The sequence below is a fragment of the Meleagris gallopavo genome, chromosome 5 (genome assembly GCF_000146605.3).
Source record: "Meleagris gallopavo isolate NT-WF06-2002-E0010 breed Aviagen turkey brand Nicholas breeding stock chromosome 5, Turkey_5.1, whole genome shotgun sequence".
NCBI lineage: Eukaryota > Metazoa > Chordata > Aves > Galliformes > Phasianidae > Meleagris > Meleagris gallopavo.
The window spans coordinates 57339117-57353243 of record NC_015015.2 but is presented as its reverse complement, the minus strand read 5'-3'; the positions used below and the strand labels follow the sequence as shown (position 1 = coordinate 57353243).

The 14127-nt window shown below is 53.9% G+C and overlaps 1 protein-coding gene across 1 annotated transcript in view; it reads left to right on the top strand.

The window, feature by feature from the left end:
• Positions 1–14127, top strand: part of TRIM9 (tripartite motif containing 9) — a gene marked incomplete at its 5' end in the record, with an annotated part of 33678 nt that overhangs the window by 4781 nt on the left and 14770 nt on the right. Inside the window, 2 exons of the mRNA XM_019616148.2 lie at positions 10177–10296; positions 10655–10777. Of these exons, the coding sequence (XP_019471693.1) occupies positions 10177–10296; positions 10655–10777 (243 nt within the window). The remainder of the gene's footprint in view (positions 1–10176; positions 10297–10654; positions 10778–14127) is intronic.

The window sequence follows — 14127 nt, the reverse complement described above, 5'->3', positions numbered from 1 at the left end:
CCACAGGCAGGGCCACCAACCTCCACATTTCACAGCAGCCCAGGCTGCCCAGGGCCCCATCCAACCTGGCCTTGAACACCTCCAGGGATGGACGGGGCATCCACAGCCTCTCTGGGCAGCTCTTCCAGTACCTCACCACTCTCACAGCAAACAACTTCCCCTGACATCCATAAGTCCCAGTCCCAGATCTGGAAGTGACGCTGCCTTCTCGCGTGAGCATTTATTTAGAAAACAGCTTTCTGTCAAGCAGCCATTCCTGCTGTGCTTAACCTCAGTTAACGGAGGAACGAGCATCCAAGAATATCCCATTAATCAAAGGTAATGTGGTACAGCAAGTTCTACAAGGCATTCTTGGAGCCAGCGCCGTGCTCGGTGCCAGGAGACGCCCACTTAGGTATTTGCAAGGAAAATGGGCTCTGGGCCATCTTGGAGCAGGGGTAAATCTCTGTAGCTTTGTCAGTTCCAGTGGGAAGCCTTGAAAATGAGGCTGTGGATGCCCCATCCCTGCAGGCATTCAAGGCCAGGCTGGATGTGGCTCTGGGCAGCCTGGGCTGCTGGTTGGTGACCTGCACACAGCAGGGGGTTGGGACTGGGTGAGCACTGTGCTCCTTTGCAACCCAGGCCATTCTGTGATTCTATGAAATGCTCTAGGACTTGAGAGAACAGTGCTATGCTGCACTGTCTGTGCTAGGGCGTCCCAAAGGCATCTCAGCACATGGCTGGGGTCAGTCCTTCTCCCACGGACTGATTCTTGTCCCTCTCTCCTGGAAAAGGGGACAAGGCAGAGTGTCATCCAGGAGTCTCCTGTCAGCACAGCCCCAGCCTGAAAAACCTCTGAATTAGCAATGGGAGCAAACGCTGAGCCTGGTGTTAATGTGGCTTGCAATGTCTTGAGCATGGGTCCCTCTGTGGCCCAGGCAGTGCTCTTTGGGAGGCTGTTTGACTCCTTTCCTTATGCTCTCCGGAGGAATATCCTCTTTCCTCCAGCTCTGAAGGGAGTTCCAGGAGCTCTGCCTGCAGCTGACACCAAAACCTCACTTGAACCCTGCTCGTGGTTGACCCGGAGGTGCAGGCGGGTCGTGTGGCCCATCTGCTGTGAGAAGCAGTGCAGGTGGGTTTTGCTTCGAAACAACCTCCTTTCTGCAGAGTGCTTAGCATCCTCCAGTCCTGCAGGGGCTTCTTGCTGCTTGGGTTCTCTGCAGTTAATGGCAGGAGATTCCCTGCTGCAAAGAGCAGATAGGTTATAGCTGCTGCCTGTCATTAAGTGCTGGGAGCATCCCTGGTCTGGGCAGCCCACACTGGGAGATGAGAGCACCCAATGTGATGGGCAGATGAGAAACATGCTGGCAGTGGGTAAAGGGCCCTTTGTGCTGCCCGGGGGCACAGCAGCCACACGTGCACCCCCAGCACTTGGTTATAGGGGCAGCTCACCCCTGCCTGCCTGCTCCTCTGAGCAGGGCTTTGAATGAGAGCTCTTGGGCATTGCACTGCTTTATTGGCTTTGCAAAGCTGAGGTATTTTTGGAGGGGTTGTTGCACCACAAAATGCATTCCTGCTATTTCAGCCCATCCCTGGGTATGCAGGTGCCTCTCCAGGGTGGAAATGCCACCGTGGTTTTGCTGTGTTTGCAGTTAGTGCTTTCTACTGCTGCTTGGCTGGGAGCCTTGCAAGCAAGGGAGGGAAGGAAGGACAGGCCTGGGTAGCTTTGCTAATGAGCTGCTTTCCCCTTGTGTATTCAGAGCTAGTTGTAAGTCTAAATAAAAACACGATTCAGTCAAAACCTCCCAGCATCAAATCTGTAGCCCTAAGGAATAGGCCCTGGTGGAACTTTACCCCATTGCCTTGCAATCTGAACAAGCTCCAGCCTATGTTCTGGAGTTATCTGGGATGCTCACGCTGTCCTCTGCTCCTCCCAAGGTGCGATGTGCAGCCGCAGTGCTGGAGCTGGGACAGACCTGAGGTAGTTCCCTGCCCACACGGGGCACAGCAGGGACATCAGGCTGCTAATCAGGAGTCAGAGCTGACGAGCTCCAGCAGATCACTGGGTTAATCCCACTAAACAAGATCTATTCATCCATCACTACAGGGTGGGTGCCTTCTCCTCACCCCATATAACCAGCCCACGTTGGTCAGGTCTGTGCTGGGTTTGCTCTCTGCACCCAGCAGCTCCTCTGCCATTCTCTCCAATGTTTGCTTGCATCACCGCAGAGCTGGAGTAGAGCTCCTGATGTGCTGTGTGTTGCTGCTGTGAGCTGCCTGCCTTCATGCTCATAAAGATCAGCAAAGCACCTGTCTGTTTCCCCAGGAGCTTCACGCTCTGAGAGCGTTGGGAAAGGTTTCTTTTCCCCTTACATCAAAACAGTGACAAGAGCCCTTCACCTAAGTGGGATGAGTGCTGCTCTTTGGCTCTGGAAAACAAGAGGCTTCTCTGCCTGTAAAACTCAGGTCTCCCAAAACTCTTTAATATACATGTTTTCTTTTAAGGAAGTATTGAATCTATCGCTTCTCGTCCTTTTGTGGTGTGAAATGACTCTTGTGGAAAGCTGGAATGCTGCAAAGCATGGTCTGAGGTTGGAGATGCCACCTGCTATCCTGAGCCTGGCTCTGTAACACCTTCTGTGCTTCAAAGCCATCTCTCATGGCCTCTTTCCCCTCCCCTTGTATTTAAAGAAGGCAAATTTACGTGAAGGCACCAACGCTCCAAACCCCTTTGGCTGTCTTTTCTTTAAGGTCTCGGGGTCATTTCTTTCTTCCCCTAAGAAGGCGGTTACTGGAGCAAATGTGAATGATTCCCCCCTTCTTCCCTTGCTATTTCCTGAATTCTTCACTTCATAAATAATCATAAATGATTCAGTGAGCCCATTAGCTGCTTTCCTCATGGCACAGAGATGTATTGCCTGGCTCCAGCAAATGGAGATCCTTCAGTGCTGAGCACCGGGTCCCCTCTCCTCCTTTCTCTCCGACAGGTTCGTCATTACTTCCTAATTAGCCAAACGTCCTTCCTTATTAAAGAATAATGTTTTCGAGGCACTCCTTAGCCCTGTTCTTGGTGAAATTCTGATTTATTCTTCCTCCTGTTTTATTAATGGCTCTGGGATCTTCTCATAACCCATGCAGTTTGTGTGGTTAGCCTTCCCAGTACCCACCCCTACCCATGCCCTTCCTCCTCATGTTGTCTTTGAGTGCTTTTATCATCCATACTGCTCTCTTTCTGCTTTATTTGCGCTGAAAATCTTAGTGGGGCACTCAAGAGGCTGCTTGAAATGCATCTTCCAAGTGCAAGGGGGTGGGCTTGCCAGAGATCCCTTCTTGGATTGCATCAGAAGAACTGGTAGCTGCAATCCTTGGATGCTTCACACCTGTGTGCCTGTTGAACTCATATCTTTCCACCCCAAGCTGTGCCTCTGCTGTGGGCCTGTCACATCCTGGGGCTGAGAATTGGCCCAGGCACATCCCAGCTGGGGATAAGGAGCAGGAACTCCTGCTTCTGCTTAGGCTGGACACGAGGTTCTTCCCAACAAGTCCTGTTTTCTCCTTATCCTGAAGCCTTGGTGATCCAGACTGCTTTTTGGCTACGTGCAGCTGCATACGTCACCTGGTTCCTATCCCAAATCCAGCCCCTTCCAACATGGGATGCTCCCTGGTGAGGAGGCTGGGGCTGCTGTGCCTGGAAGAAGGTGAGCAGAGGATAAAGGCTGGATCTTGTGCAAGGTGAGGTCTGAGCTTGCTCGCTGTGCTCCGAGTGCTACCCAAGCACCTGCTGCAGCAATGAGCATTGCCATCCCCCTGCTCTGGTGTCCATGGTGATGGGAATATCTCTACAGTGATGCTTCAAGGAAATAGGGAACCCTGCTCCTTGGACCTACCTGTTTGTCTGTCTTGTGTCTGCCCTTGGTTTTCTCCAGGAAGGACAACGTGCAGCCCAAGGGCTGGCAGCAGCCTCACTGTCCCATGGAGCAGGGAGCGGCCGTGTCCCCACGTGGACACCCTGGAGGGCAGCGAGGTGGGAGCATCTCCACTTGGGGATGTTCACAGAGGGCAAAGCTGCAGTCCCCAGGGCAGGGAGAGCCTTCACCTCTCCCTGTGCTGCCTGCAGAAGGCTCCTGGCACAGAGCAAGGCAGCTGGTCTGGGGGAGCAGCGTGCTGTGCTGCTGCAGAGGGAAGGGGCGAAGCAGTCGATCTGCATGCATCTTTGCCTTCATCTCCCCCCGGCTCCTGCTGCTGTGTGATATCAGCAATCTTATTAAAAGCAGAAAATCAGTAATAATCAGCTCGTGTTCTGTTGCCAGTGAAACTGCAACCGCTGGTAAGGCAGCAATGTCCTGGCCTCGGTGCTGCCTGTGCTGAGCAGCAGAAGGGAGGGGTTTGCTGCATCCTTCAGGAACAGGTGAGGTTTGGGTGGGAGAGGAGATACCTGTGGTTGCTTTAGCTTAGCTGGGGAAGGCAGACCAGCGCTGAGGCACGTTAGCTCGTCTTCAGATGAAGGATTCATTAGGAAGTGGCAGCAGATGGCTTGTCTGTAAGGGCACGGAGCAGCCCTGCTTTGCAGAGATGCTCGGGGATGTGAGTCGTCCCCATCGGAGGGAGGGCCTGTGTGCTGGGAGCCAGAGGGAGCGAGATGCCATCTCCCATCTGTGCCTATGAAAACCTCCCTTCAGCAAAGTGTGTGAGTGCTTGCTGATGTTGGTCAGCAGCCAAAGAGGCACAGGGCTGTGAAATGAGGATCTGCTGATAAAGGCAGGATCTCCCAAAGCTGGGCTGCCTGGCTCTGCTCGGCTCGGTGGGCTCTTACCTTTGGGCAAAGCCACATGAGGACCATCGTGGGCAGTATGGTGGGTTCATTCAGCTCACTGCATCACTGTCCACCACTGTGGGACACAACAGCCATCAGCAGGGTGGTGACGAGTGGCTGCTCTTCTCATTTGCATTTCTAGGCAATTAAATGTCAAAGCAAAGTCAAGATGTTGGCTAGCTGTCAAGCCTATTTATGGCCATGCTGGGCTGCAGCACACAGATGGCTGTTGGAGGCTGTAGGACAAGACACGAGGATGGTCAGTGCTCTTAGTGCAGAGGGAGGAATGACCCCATGGGGTTTGCAACCCAAATGCCTCTGCATTTGGGTTAGGATAGGTAAAATTCATCGTCGGGGCGGTTAATCAGGTTTAAATTTAACGCCAACCAAAGTAATCAGATTTAAAGACTTAATGCAGTAATGGGATGGCAGAGCTTAAGTGCGAGTAACCATGGAGGCAGCTGAGGGAGGCGATAATTGGATTGAAGGCAAACGGGGCATCATTTTAAGGTGGAAAGCATAAGGGCTGCGGCGTGCACCTTGCTGGGAATAGGGCTGTCCCCAGGCTGGAGGTGGTGCCCATAGGGCTGCTTGCTGCATACAGGCACCAGGGGAAAAGGAAGGATGGCACCGGCCAGGTGGGAGCCTCATTCCCACCCTTGGGCTGCTGTACTGGAGGTAGGGGTACCTGGGGCTTGGAGGCTCATTCAGAGCAAAGGGAAAACGCTGCAAGGAGCAGTGGCCTGAGGAGGGATCATCTGCTGCAGAGATTAGCTGCTGAGCAGACCTCTCAGGAAATGCAGTGTCTGGTTTTATTAACTGCCTCGCTCTCTAATTAAGGCTGTGCAATGAGTTTATTACTCTTTAAAACAATAGTAAGGCTCTTGCGGTGGCTGCCTGAGAGATGGAGGATCTTCCCCGATGAGCTGCTTCCTTCTGACCTGCAGAGCCCTCCAGCAGGTGAGCTCTGCTGCCCTGATTCCATGCAGTGCCTCAGCCTCAGCTTCTCTCCCGGGTGCTCGTTCAGAGGTGGTGTTGTGTTGGTGGGGCTCTGAAGGAAGGCAGCATCCCCACGCATCTCCCTGTCTGGGCAGCAAGTCAATGTCCTGCAGTTTCCCATCAGCACAGACTGATGTCAGTCCAGGGAAAGCCTCTTCCAGCAGGGCTCAGTGCGGCCACACGGTGACCAAGCAGCATGGAGCCGCACCCAGGCTAATTAGTGCGAGCACTGGGCGTGCTAACGAGGACACCAAGCTGTGCTGCCTGGGTGTCTGCCCTTCTCTCACCTGGAGATCTGCAGTACCACCGCTTGGTGCCCTAAGCAGAACCCAGTGCACTGACCTCCTCCCCTGCCATTTGCTTGGCATGAGGGCACACTGAGCTCCCTGCTGGGTCCCTGCCCACTTGATTCTGGCTCCCAGCTCAGCTCGTTCCATCTCCCTGCTCCTGTGCTAGCAGCAGCTGCAGCCAAATGCAGAGAAGCCATGCAGAAGCTGTTCCCAGCAGGAGTGTCCCTGTGCAGGTGAGGAGGGAATGACAAAAGTGTGCTGACATCCCCAGGAGGAGCAGTGCACGAGCATCACAGCCCACCACCAGGCTGCCCTCTGCCACGCAGCATCCAACCTTCCTTTGTGTGTGAATGCAGCAAGAGACGTGCAAGATGGTGCCTCTCCAGCTTCTTCAGAGGGCAGCGTACAAGCAGTGGTGTGATGTGGCTGCTCTGTGCTGTGCAGGGGAGGGGAGGGAGCCTGGAGAAGTCATTGATCAGCTGCAGGTTGTCCTCAGCCTCTCACCAGCCTCATTCATCTCTGGAAGCGTAGCAGCACTGACACAGCAAATGAGCCCAGTGCTTCCAGGGGGGTGGGAAATGCCACCAGCCTCACAACAGCAGCTGTAGATCAGAGTGCTGGGCCACGAGTGGCTGGAATCAGCCATCATTGCGGCTGCCTTCCTCAAGACAAGACATGCCTTGGCTCCCCATTACAGGAGCTGTGTGTTGCTGCTGCTCTGGGAGGCACCAGCTTGCACCAGGATCTGGCCAGAGCGTCCCTGCTTCCTCCTGTGTGCCTCATGCAGACCAGATGGAGCTGCCCGTACTTCCTCACCATCAGCCTGCTTTGCAGTGCCCAACATTTGACCTTTTTTAGCTTTTCACCCCGCTTCTCCTTGGGATTTCTCAGGGATGTGCAGTAGGTTTTGCTGATGAAAAGCAAAGGTGATTTGTTGTTGCGTGTTAATGAAGCGAGGCAGGAATTAATTGGCAATATCAAAGGGCTGTTGATAACGTCTCGGTGCTCATTTCTTCTGCGTAAAAATCAAAGCAAGGACTGCATCACTGCATCCTGTATGAAAGCACCACATCACTCGGGCTGCTCACAGACCTTCTCCTCCTCTGGTTCACACTGGGAAGCATAGGGTTCAGGTGGGGATTCCCAGCAGGAACGGGGTGCTGTGCTGTTCTGCCACAGGCCCGCAGGCCCACGTTACTCATCACTGGTTTTGGCACGACGTTTACATGCATTAAAATCCATGCAAAGAGCGTAATTGCTGTTTTTACCCGGAGTGCCTGACTTCCAGCAGAGCGCCCAGTGCTGGCTGACGTGCAATTCCAGGGGCCGGCAACCAAGAGGCAGCAGGTGGTTTTCAAAACATGAGAAACCTGCTTTCAGAGAGGCTCCTGGCCTCGGGGCCGAGCAGAACACAGACCCCAGTCCCTTCCACAGACAGACTCTGGGCAGCAGCTGCGGTGAGTCACTGTGCTAGCATGGATGGGCTGCCAGGCAGTGCCAGCATCACCAGAGCCTAAGTGGAAAATGCAAGAAACTCGGTGTTCCTCACGGTGAGGCTGGAGGAGGCAGAGCAGTGTGTCTGCTCCCCAGAGCAGGGCACCCTGGAGCCATACAGGAGGCAATGAAAGGGCTTCAGCGAGGTCATTGTGTTTGCAAAGAATATATTCCCTGTCTTATTTCCAGGCTGGAGCTTTTGAATCCCTTCTGCCTGCTGAGGAAATACACTGCCCCAGTGTCTGCCTGAACAAAGCCAGCGGCTGGGGCCATCTGTGCACACAGGGACAGCACAGTGATGCTCGGGGCTTTGGCTCCTGGCTGCTGCTTGCAGTCAGCTGAGTGTAGGTGGGCCAAACAGAGCAGGTAGGGGCTGGCGGGGGGATAAGGAACAGCCCGATGAGCTGATAAGGCATCAAAGTCCAGTGTGCCAGAATTGATTTCTGCTCTGCACTGCAGCACCCAGAGCTGCTTTGCTGTCCTTTTATCAACAAATAATTGGCTTTATCCAAACCTTAGCAGCTGGCAGGCAGCAGCCTGGCTTTGGGGCTTGCCATGGGGCTGCTGAGCGTTAACATTCACATCTCATCCTCCTCCTGCATCCCCCCATAACTGCAGAGAAGGAGGCGGGGGGTTGCTTCTCGCCTGCGTTTTGCACCCAGGAGCTTTGCTCACAAAGCCAGCTCTGTGTGCTGGGTCAAACACACAGCAGTGGGGGCTGCACCCCTGGCCCTGCTTCCTCACCACGGTCAGGCTGTCGTGGCTGGAGCAGAAAGCCAATTAGCAGCTGTTTAGCTTCATCAACTTTCTGAGCGAATGCAAGTTTTAATTAAACATCCCATTTTAATTAGTCAGGCATCACGTACAGTAAGCTTGCCATGGGATTCAAAGGCTGTAGGTCCTGTGCTTTAATTAAAAGAATGAAGCACATGACTTCAGCTCCAGCATCTGTGGCAGCCCCTCGTCCTTCCAGGGGTATGAGCAGAGTGCAGGGAGCAGATCTCTTCTTGCCTTGGCTCGTTGTGCTCCTTTCCTACCTCCCTCACCCCTGTGTGAGTGCCCCACTGCCCATATTGAGTCACACACCATGTGTGACAGCTCGTGTCCCAGCAGAGGACGTGCCACTGGAGGCTGTGTCAAGGCTGTGGGAGATGGGAAGGTGATCCAAGACAGCCAGCATGGCTTCACCACAGGCAGATCCTGCGTGCTCATCCCTGATCTCAGACAGGAGGGAGTCAGAGCCCAACAGAAATCCCTTTGTCAGCCGAGCCTGGGAAGGAGGGCTATTAGTGAGCGCAGAAAAGGGATGGATTCTCTCCTAAGTGCTCCAGGGACAGAGATTTAAATGCTTAACTCCCATTAATGCTAATGTGAATTATGGAGGTCTCCTCTCTCTGCTTTGAAACGAGAGCATCAGGAAAGCAGGCCAGCTATCTGGGAGAACAAATTCACTTGTTTTTAAGACGTGCTAAATAGGATGTTTCTTCGTTTGACACTCATTCACTCCCCCACTGATGCTGGTTGGGGTGGGATGCTGCTCTGGTCACAGGGGACACCCAGGGGATGTTGGGGTTGGATATAGGGATAAAATTGTTCTCCAAAGAGCAGAGCTGCATCTGGCACAGCTGCCCAGGAGTGGTGGGTCACCATCCCTGGAGGTGTTCAGAGCTGTGGAGATGTGGGATGTGGGCAGTGGGCAGGGTGAGGTGGGCTGGGGTTGGGTGTGGGGATCTCAGAGGTCTTTTCCAGCCCAATTCTATGAATGTTGCAGTGCACACTGGAGCACACTGGGTCTCCATCGCCTTTCCTGTTCTGCTGGGGCACGGCAGTCCCAGAGCAGGCTTCCCGGCCCTGAGAAACCCCAAGAATCCCTGGAGCTTTTCCCTGTCTGTCTGTTTCCATGCAGAGGTGCACAAACACCACCCGCCCATTCCCCCGCACCTTGCTGCAAGCCTTCATCACCCCATCCTCATCCTGCTCACACCCATGCAAGCTGCTGCCTTCTTTTCTTAGGGCCAACCTGCAACTGCCTCGTGTGCCTGGTGATCCAACCCATCTCTGGAGCTTGGCTTTGCTCCAAGGGCAGTGGCCTTTCAGGAAGGCACTTTGTAGGATTGACAGCCCCCACTCAGACATTTAATTTCTCCCCGACTTAGAATAACACAGAACCAGAAGGGCTTGGTTTTTTTCTGTCCCCCACAGCTATGAATCATGTTGTCACTGTGCCTGCAGTGCTGCCCTTAATGAATACATTCAGGCATGCCTGCAAGTCCCCGTGCACATTCCCACACGCGCTCCGTTGTCATCTAGCATTAATTAACATTGTTTAATGGGCTAACTGCTCCGTGTCCCCAGCTGGGTGACTCTTGCCATGAGCAGCAGGGATGCAATGGGATTAAGAGCACAGTGGAAACACTTCCCTGTTAGGCATCTTCCTAAATCTGAGAGTGTTGGTGATGTCTACCCCTCCTTTTCCCTTCCTTCTCCCAGTGCAACAGGACATCTCCTGCCCCAGGAAGGCAGTGCAGGGACCCCAGTCCATCCCCACCACACTCACGTCAGCTCCTGCAGCACATGAATGAGTTTGGGACATGGAAATGATGCTACTTCTTCTTCCCTCTGCAGAGCCAGCTGTCCCAGGCCTTGAATGGGTTGTCAGACAGAGCCAAGGAGGCAAAAGAGTTCCTGGTGCAGCTCCGCAACATGGTGCAGCAAATCCAGGTACGGTGCTCAGCTCTTGCTGGGGGAATGAACTGCTCTCTGGGGTCTTCCGTCCCATCTCCCCAGCTTGCTTTGGGGGGATCCTCTCCAAAGGGGCCCCCAGTCAGCAGCTGTCTCCTTTCATGTGATCCTTCCCCAGAACTGCTCCTCCCGAAGCTGTCTGTGTGATGCAGTGAGCAGACCTCACTCTGCCACAGGCAAATCCAAGGATGCTCACTGCTGTTCTCTTTGCCACGAGCCAGGGCTGTGCATACGCTAACAGCGTGGATTTGTGTGCTGCCGTGGCTGTACACATCAAGATAACCCTGGTAGACCCCAGAAGGAAAGCCGTGCTGTGATGCTCTGCTCTGACCCACAGGAGAACAGCGTGGAGTTCGAGGCCTGCCTGGTGGCCCAATGTGACGCCCTCATCGATGCCCTCAACAGGAGGAAAGCCCAGCTGCTGTCCCGTGTCAACAAGGAGCACGAGCATAAGCTGAAGGTGAGCCCCAGGCTCAGAGGGCTTCCTGCAGGGCTGCCACCAGAATGGAGTGAGGATGTGCTGCTGTTTGTTGGGCTTGCTGCAAAGCTGCTTCTCACATGCTCAGCTTGCTCTGATGGGTCCAGAGCTGCTGCCTCCACTGCATTACTCTGTTGCTGCATCAATTAGAAGTGATTGGGTCGTTAGAGCCCTCTGTACAGCATCCAGAGGCTGTTAGTTGACCTTGTTTGTGTCCCACGTTGCTTCTGAGCTCCTGGTCTGATCCTGCAGGATGCAGTGCTGCAAGTTCTGCTGGTTTCAGCAGGAGCTGCAGAGCTGGGGCACGTGGGGCTGTGAGATGCCACTTTTGTCATCGGGCAGGAGCAGGAATCACTCTGTGTTCTGTTCTGCTTGATGAGCACCTCAGGGTGATTGTTTCACCCAGCAGTGAAACATTGGCACAGAGGGAGCTGAGCTGCAGATCTCAATGTGAGCACCGAGGTCAGCTGAAAACAGGCTGAGCTCTGCACACACCTCCTTTAAGCTCTCCCTCTCAAACATTTCCATCATGTTCACTGTCCTACGCTCTCTCCTTGCTGCTGCTTCTCCCCAGCCTCCCTCCAAAGCCCCCAGCAGGTTGGGCATTAGGCTCTGATCCACAATTAAAACCCGTGGGTCCAAAAGAGGTCCATCCAAGCCTGGGAGTTGGACAATAGCAGCTTTGTGGGGCTGAACCCTGCATCAGGGCTTGCCGTCTAACAACAAAGCACAGCCCAAATAGGCAATGCCATGTTGCTGCCTGTAGATACAGAGAGGACCCCTGCGCCTGCGGGCTCTCTTTCACTCTTGCCCTTCAGGGCATGGTTAATTAAAGCATAAAACATTTTCTTGGCTCAGCACAAACTACAGAAGCCTTTCATATTTTGGCCAGGGGAAGGAATCTGCTTCCCACGGCTTGCTCATCCCATATTGCCTGTCCCCAACACATTCATTCTGCCCCATCTACGCTTGTTACTGACGCCTTTTGTCATTAGGCAGAAGCAGCCATCCTGTGAGTGCATTTCCAGCCCCTGGGTTTCAGGCTGGGCTCTTAAATCAGCCCTCGAGTCTCCCTGCTTGGAGTACTGAGTTTAGCAGCCCACTGAGCTGTGTGGGAGGGGATGCTGTGTGGCAGGAAGGGCTGCATGGAGTCAGCAGCATCACAGTGGCTGCTATTCAAAACCCAGAAGCTGCTCCCTTCTGCTTTGCAGCCTGTGCAGCACTGGTCAGACTTTAGCCTGAAATTATTAATTTTCCCTTCTAATTCCTGTGAATTAGGAGTGAGCAAGAGCTGCTGCTGTGACCCACCTGAGGGCAGCTGAGTCCTGCACTGTGAGAGGGCTGAGACATACAGCCCAGCTCAATGCATGTCCCAGGGCAGGGACAGAGAGGGTCTTGCCTGTGTTCATACATGGAGGTGCAGGCCTGCTGGGCACCTCCCTGCTTTTCTCCCTGCTCAAACAGGGGCCTTTCCAACATCACACCCCACAGCCCTGTCCCCCCGTGCTCTGTGACCCAGGGGAGGAGGTTGCCCGGATCATCACTGCCTGGAGCAGCTTTCCCTTTGCCCCTCCAAGGAGCCCCCAGACAAAGACAGCACCTGCAGCCCCCCAGCTGGGCAACCATTGTGCCTGGAGCAGCTGCACCTCTCCAGTGTCACCAAGGCTGCAAAGGCTGGCACTGCCTGCAGGGGACGATGACAAAGCCTGCAGCTTTTGCTTGGAGGCTCTGTGGGGCTGAAAGCATTGCAAAGGGAACAGACATCCCTGCAGGGTGTTAGGAAAGACAGCGTGCAGGGTGCCTGGTGGTGCATGGAGGGGCTGCCTCTAAGTGCCCCCATGCTGTGTGCTCAGCCCATGGCTTGCTGTAAGTTCTGCTGTACTCCTGGTCCCATGGGATGCCCGCAGTTGGGGTCAGTTCAGCTTCAGGACTGACCTACTTTAGCTTGACACACATTTCGTGGAGCCAGGCACCAGGCCAGGACTGCCCATGGGCCAACACCGGTTGTGCCAAGGAATGAACTTGGAAGGGACATCTCCCTGCTTTTCCCAAACCTCCCCTAAACCTAGATTCATAGTAAGAGCCAGGCTTTAAAAAAATGGGATCTGGAGGAGCGGTGGGGCCAGGTTTTAAACTCCATACCCAGGACAGACCTTATGTGTTCTGCTTCTCATGGATGGCTTTGGTTTCCAGAGGACTGATGTGATGTTCCCAAAGGAAGGTGTCCTATGGCACAAACACTGAGTATGGGACTCGCATTCCTACAGGGTTGTCCCAGGTAGCAATGAGATACCTCTTGGAGCTTCAGCCCGAATCCCTGGACATGTTGGATCTCCAGAGATGAAGTGCTGCTCCATGACCCTTCATATGGGATGGCAGCCCCCAGCAGGGCTCATCCAGCCAAGGTTCACATGAGGCTGGATGCCTTGAAAAGCAGAAATCCAGCCAAGGGCTAAAAAGAGGAGGGAAGACAAGGAAGACAGGTAGAGATGAGTGCACATGCCTTCTAGGAGCTATATTAAAATGTAAATTACAGTTAATGTCATCTTGCAGGAAAGAAAAGCTCTGGAAATAAATTTTCTATTTTAAGGTAGTAAGGAGCTGCCGTGAGCACGCAGCAAACGTCCTTTCTGCAGGCTGCAATTAGTAACCAGGTTCTGGCTGTTGCCTCCGTTGACATGCAATGGGAAAAAAAGTGATAAAAGCAACCAGAAAGGAAATGTGTGGAGCTGCCCCAACCTCCTTGCCAGCTGAGCTGGTGCTCTGTGTCCCACAGGCCTTTTCCCAGAAGATGCCACCATTCAGTGCTTTCAGCAGAGCTTTGCAAACCATCTATTCCGTGCTAACGCCAAGGCAGTTGGTGCTGCTGGCTGTCTGCTGAGCACTGCAAGCCTTCAGAGTCCTCCTAAAGCTGCATGGCTGCTTGCCTTGTTCCCTTGTACAAGTCAGAGGAGCTTCCAGTTTTTCCTTTTGGCTCTTAACATAAACCCCCATTATTTTGGTGTAATGAGGAGCTGAGATACCCCACCAAGTGGGAATGCCATGGGACAGCAGCAGAGGAGAACCACTGCAATTAATCTGCTGTTTCATGCTCTAGTTCTCCAGCTGAATAGGTTCTCAATCCCTGAGCAGGATCACAGAGCTCCAGAAGGGCAGGAATGCTGCTGAGGGGCAGCCCTGGTGGGATGGATGCTCTGAAGCTGCTGGGACTCAATGCACAATGCAGCCAGAGCTGATTGCGCCCTATGGCAACGAGCCTGGGCTGGGTTGTGAGCCTGATGGTGACCTCTCAGCCTGTCCCTAAGCGTCCTCCCTCCAGCCAGCAGCACTGT